Source organism: Dipodomys ordii, unplaced genomic scaffold (genome assembly GCF_000151885.1).
Source record: "Dipodomys ordii isolate 6190 unplaced genomic scaffold, Dord_2.0 Scaffold103, whole genome shotgun sequence".
Lineage (NCBI taxonomy): Eukaryota > Metazoa > Chordata > Mammalia > Rodentia > Heteromyidae > Dipodomys > Dipodomys ordii.
The window spans coordinates 2,239,011-2,245,137 of NW_012267319.1; the positions used below are offsets into that span (position 1 = coordinate 2,239,011).

The 6,127-nt window shown below is 58.7% G+C and overlaps 1 protein-coding gene across 2 annotated transcripts in view; it reads left to right on the forward strand.

The window, feature by feature from the left end:
- Window positions 1-1,352: 1,352 nt before the first annotated feature.
- Pde9a (phosphodiesterase 9A) overlaps window positions 1,353-6,127 on the forward strand; it is a 60,178-nt gene continuing 55,403 nt past the window's right edge. For both annotated transcript variants that reach the window (XM_013027382.1, XM_013027383.1), the window contains exons 1-2: window positions 1,353-1,421; window positions 2,338-2,415. In XM_013027382.1, the coding sequence (XP_012882836.1) occupies window positions 1,387-1,421; window positions 2,338-2,415 (113 nt within the window). In that variant the 5' untranslated portion in view covers window positions 1,353-1,386. The remainder of the gene's footprint in view (window positions 1,422-2,337; window positions 2,416-6,127) is intronic.

Consider the following 6,127-nt stretch of genomic DNA (forward strand, 5'->3'; position numbering starts at 1 on the left):
CACAGCACTTCCTGTGGAACTCTGTTGCCATGGAAAGGAAAGACTGGTACAAGCTTCTGAAGTTGGGGACCGTAGAAACCAGATCTCATTTTAAAATATTTCAGTTTGCAAATATCTACCAGATTGCTAAAGAAGCTTAAGAGAAGAGGAAAAGCATCGTCATGCAGTCAAAAAATCACCCATTAAGCCAACATCTCAGTTTCTCAGCAGAGAGCCTTTCTGGAAATCCTGACCAGTCCACACCTGGGTCCCTGGGAGGCGCAGATGCCTGTCCGGCCAGTCTGCCCTTGTGGGGGTCAGTGGTTGTATGGCTCCTTTTCTGTGCGGCTCCGAGTTTCTCCCTTGAATTCCCGAGTCTCCAGCTCCAGATGAGCATGGAGCCTGCAGGCGAGGGTCGGCCATACTAAAACACCTATAGGCCACTGCTGCCTGTTTTACAGAATGTAAAATTGAGGCACACAGAAGCCAGGCAGCTTCTCCAGAGTTAGAGACAATGAGCGGGCCAGTGTCGACCCTGACAGGCCCAGGGCCTGAGCAGACACTCCTTGCAGTACTGTAACTCCGGTGATCTTGTGGACCCATTCTGCATCGCCAGCGGCCTGCCGTGGCGAGCGCCCCGTGGGCCGAGGTGAGATTTCATCACGTTCCTCTGGATGGCACACCGTTTAAAACTTAGCAGTTGTTCATTTCTAGAAACCGCCAAGTAGAACCTATGGCTCTGGATGACCAGAGGGAAGAAAAGATGTGGGTAAAGGGTGACAGCTATTGCAACCCCCGGGGCGAAAGATGCTGATACAGCAGGGTTCCTCTTCAGGGTCAGCCATGGCTGCGCGTGGGGTTTGTTTTTCTGGGATACTAGTGGCTCAGAGATGCTCTGTTGTTTTCACTCCCCAGCTTTGACGATAGCATCTCTCAGCCTCATCCCTTAGTTCTCAAATACTAAAAGGCAGTCCTTTTAAGTTAATGAACTTAAATTTGCCGTTTTACATCTCAGTGGGGTGGTGGAGGCTGGCTGTGGTGCCTGGCACTGAGCATCCAGCGCACACACGCTTCCAGATCTGTGTCAGGGGTCAGCAGCAAGCGTGGTCGCCTGCCGGCGTGCAGGCATGTGGTGGCTTAGATCTTCTTCACCGACATTTGCCTGGAGCAAAAGGACCAAGTTTTTCACCACTCCTCTAAATCCACCAAACGGAAAGGTGCGCGTGAGGCACACCAGAGCCACGATTATGGATTTTCTTTTCAAAGGAAGCCTTCGGGTCAGCATGGAAAAGAGGCGCGTGGAATCTCCCGTCGCCATGGAGACCAGTTGCCCTCTCTGCTGCCTCACCGCCCACCTTCTCTGTCTTGCAGGTGGTGTTCAGCAAGTACTGCAACTCCAGCGATATCATGGACCTGTTCTGCATCGCCACAGGCCTGCCCCGGTGAGTGCCCACGTGTCTGTGCCAGGAGGACCATGGTGCCCCAGCGGTGCCTGAGGGCCGTACCTGGCGGGGAGCGAGGCACAGAGGGACCACTGGCTCCCACTTGTAAAACTCAGGAGGCTGAGGTCTGAGAATCTCAGCTGTAAGTCAGCCTGGGTAGACAAATCCACAAGACTCTTAACCCCCGTTAATCAGCAAAAAGCCAGAAGTGGAGGCATGGTTCAAGTGGTAGAGTGTTAGCTGCTGACCGAGAGCAAAAGGCCTTAAGTTCTGACACAAAGAAATTCAAAAGAAAAAAGAGCTATGCTAAGAAATATGCCATATGTTATATGTGTTTATATAAACATATAAATGTAATCATATATAAACATATAATACATATATAATTCTTTATAGCAACCCTGTTCAGGTTTTCCACATTCACCGCTGCAGGTCCGAGTGTAAGTTACTTGGTGAAGGTGATGGCTCGTAAGCCCCTGAAGACCTGAGAGGCTCCGGAGGGCAGTGCACCTCAGCCGTTTAAGACTATTTTGTAGGAGAGATTTGTGCTGGGCTAGCTAGAGTCCCCGGGGACCTGGAAGGAATCCAGCCAGCTACAGATTCATCATCTCTGATCTAATGTTAGCTCCCGTGGTACCACAGGTCTGTTTCTAATCTCCCAACTCAACAAATGAGGCCACTCCAATTCCCATTTTAAATTATTTAAAAGTGGACAGGCACTTAGAATATGCTCAGCCATTTGACTTCATTTGCAAATGGAGGGACAACTTCTAGGGGACGCCTCTGGCTCTCAGCGCAGCCCTGGCCCCTCGCACGTGCGCAGGTCCTGGCCCTTTGGGGGAGGGGCTGTCAGATGTGCGGGCTGCGTGCAGGTGTCCATGCTGTAGGGCAGGGCTGACGCCAGTGTGTGTTGCAGGAACACCACCATCTCCCTTCTGACCACAGACGACGCCATGGTCTCCATCGACCCTACCATGCCTGCAAACTCAGAACGGTATGTGGCTGCCACTGGCCTCATCCAATGGCCTTTCTCAAGGTGCATCTGGCACCTCCACCCCACCCAGGAGAGGTGTTGTGGGCTGGAAGGGGGAGGGCAGGAGGCAGGAATAAGGCTGGACTTGCTTGTTCCTTTACACGAGTTGACATTCTCTGCTCAGTAGGAGCCCTGTGAGGAGGAGGGGTACGAATGGGAAAACTGAGGAAGGGGAGTCAGTAGCATCATGCACCAAGGTCTCTGCATTCAGCGTAGGAAGGGCCACAGGAGCAGCCCTAAGCAGGCCCCCAGGGGACATGAGGGCTGTCCTCCTCGAGGCTCATCTGGGACGCTCTGTGTGTGGAAGGAAGGGGGCTGACTGGGAAGGATGAGAAGGTCAGCCTGCCAGCAGACCCAGCCCCAGCCCCCGGCCCACAGGAGAGAGCTCGTGCCAGGCGGCTGTCCACAGGTCCTGTGGCTGCTTAGTGACCGCAGTGACGTATTTTGGCTGTGATCTCTGCCTGGGCCTTGGAGGAGCTCCTCCCCCCGGGGACAGGGGACCTTGTTTCCTTCCTCCTGTCAGTGAGGCCCCGTGGTCGTGGTCATGGCTGACACTGTTAGCTCCTCCCCCACTGCCGTGCCCCTCCCCTCTCACCCTGTCCCAGCCTCTGTCCTCTCCAGACTCCTCAGAGGCACATTGCTTATTGGCTCCCCAGAGTCTCCGCTGAGGGCGGTGCCAGCTCAGCCCTGCCTGTGGCCTCCTCCCGGAGGGAGGATGCTCTGACACCCGTAGGGGATAAAATGACCTCCTCGGAGATCGATCATCTCCAGCCAGCACCTGTCACAGTGAGGGGGGTCTCTGAGCCGCCCCAACCCCGTATCCCCAAATCCCAGGAAGACAGTTTGCTGCGCAGGAACAAATAGGGCCACAGCTCCACGCGACTTGATGAACAAAGGAGTCAGGCGCCAGGCAAAGGCCCCGTGAGCCCCAGGGAGGCAGAGTTGAGTGCCTCTGATAGAGAGAGGCGGGCAGAGGGTGTGGGGGCACGGGAGGGCGCAGGTGGTCGTGGCGGACACTAGGGACAGGTATTGCGTGGTGGGGCCATGCAGGGAGGATGCAGGATTTGGGGTAGGTTAGATGTTGTCTGTCGTTATACGTACCTGGAGCAGGCCATGCGTGCTGGTGCGGGATCTGGCTGCCTCCCCACAGGCCCCCCTGTCCTGCTCCAGCCGCCTCGTGGCCCTTCCCCCTGCTCCTGTGCCCTCTCTGCGTCACTGCCTCGGCCCCGGCCACTGAGGCTGCTGCCACACCGCCGCGTACGCCCTCTGGCCTGCTCTCCTTACTCATTCCATACCTCTCCCTGCCCGCCCGCCCGCCGGTCCACCGGGCTGAGACCTCATCGGGGACTTCGGCCTTGCTCACCACTCCACCTCCGAAAGGAGGCGCACGGTGGCTGCCGACGACGTCCTGAGTGAGCCGGACTCAGCCACCGGGCCATCAGCACGCTCGTGGCTCGCGTCACGCTGTCTGGCACTTAATTCCGTGCCAGTCTTCCTCACTGGGGAGTGAGTGATCTTGTCTGCTGACACGAGGGAGGGACACACTTGTCTGGGCCCACATGGGAGTGGGCCGACCTGAGCGTGGGCAGGAGTGGTCTTGGCTCTCCTCGGCTCTGAGCTGGCACCATGACGGCCCCCAGCGCGGCGCCCAGAGAGTGAGAGCACCCCTCCTGCTCTTCCCACCCCCCAGTTGCTGGCCTAGCTTCCCAGGAGACCCTGGGGCACCAGCCCAAGGCCAGCAGAGCTTTGTTCTTCTCCCCCAAGGGGCTTTTGTCCGCCCTCCTTCCCCGGGGCCTCCCTGCCCGTGCCCTTACGCCATTCTGTTTTGAAACTCTCAGGTTCTCCACCACTTCTGCCTACCTCTGTTCTCCACGTTTGCCCTCACACTTTCCTCTCCTTCTGAGTCTCCCTCCTGGCGACCCCCGGGGGTCCCGCCACCATCTCCCCTTCCTGCGGCCACCCAGCGTCCTCACTGCGTGGTGGGAAGGTGTCGGTGGGCTGGCCCCCCGGGGTTCCTCCAGGTCCCGCTCGCGTGGGGACCTGTGGGGCTGGGACATTGCCCGGCCCTGTTTCCATGGACGTGCCCTCCGGGACTGGTGCCTGCCAAGGACCAAAGCCGGGCATCTTCCCCTGTATTCACACTGCTCCGTGCAAACCAGGCCAGCTCCGGCCCGCTGCGCATTAAAGCCTCCGGCTCTCTAAGTGGGCCTGGCAGTGCCAGATCCGTCCTCAGACCCATTAACCCAGATTTTTAAGAGATTTTATTTTAAGCTCTGCAAGGGGCCCAGCATGCCTTCGGGAGTGAGAAGCATGGCGTGAGGACGGGGAATGCTTGAAAATCACTCTGTGCCCCAGGTGTGTGCCCGGGACTCCTGGCTATCTGCCCGTCCTGGCTGGATGCTTCCTGGAAAGAGCTGGAAGCCACAGCACCCTCCCCGCCCACCCCACCCCCGCAGTCCCCTGCCGGCTCTGTACTTTTCCTCCCCTCTGGAGATCTCGCAGTCACTCAGCTTGGACGTGGTCACCTCCTCCTGCCCTGGCCTGTGGCCGAGGAGGGGAGGGGGCTCTGCCGTCCGGGCCCGTCCTCCAACACCTGGAGTCTTCCCAGCGTCCCACTCACAGACGGCGCTGCTGACGTCTCTCCTGCATCCCGCTCTGTGGGGGGCCCCTGGGGGGGGGGCTCCCCATGGATCTTCCACAGCCTCACGCCGTGCAGCTCCTCCCTGACCCCCATCTCAAGGCCAGAGCCTCTGCTGCCTACACCAAGCGCTTTCTGCCTCTACACCTTCCTTCACATCGCACAGCCAACCCCAACTCAGATGACACTTCACGGCAGCCCTGTAGGCTATTGCTCTCCCTCCAGCCCTGCCCGGCTTCCGCACGCCGCTCCGCAGCCCAGGGCTCCCTGTGTTCTGCTGGCCACTGGACGTGGTCCGGGCCTCGCGTGGTGATGGTCTGGTCCAGATCCATCTCCTCAGACCGGTCCCGGGCCTGCCGGCTTGCACACACGCCCCCCCAGCGTCCACACCCCGGCCACCTCTCCACCCTGTATCTCCACTCTGCCCTGCTGGTCAAGGAGCCACTCCTCCAGCCAGGAACCCCGGAGAGGCTACCCCCTTCCCAGGAAAGCGTTCAGATCATTCAGACCATGTGTGAAATAGTCTGGAGTGTTGAAGAAAGTTGGAGGACCACAGGCTGATGAGCATCTGCCATCACTAACTACGTCACTGACAACCCCCAGCCCTGGTGGCCCACTGTTCCAATAGTGCTGCGGGTTCCTCCTCAGAAAGGCCCTGAACTGTCAGGTCCGGTGCACGGAGCCGATGCTCGGCCTTCGCCCCTTCTCTTCCATGTCTGCCACTGAGACACATGTGACAGGTGCGTGCAGAGCCTGAGAGAAGCCGGGCTCGTGGTAGAACATACAGGACCAGAGTGACGACACGCAGGTGACCGCTGGCATGGAAGGCCTCGCCACTGCCCCCTCGCTTAGCACAGCTGCCTCCTGGACACCAGGACCAGAGCGCAGGCTCTCAGGCTGCAGAGAAAGCCACGGGCTATAGGGCCAAGAGAAAGCCACAGGCTACAGGGCCAAGAGAAAGCCACGGGCTACAGGGCCAAGAGAAAGCCACGGGCTACAGGGCCAAGAGAAAGCCACGGGCTACAGGGCCAAGAG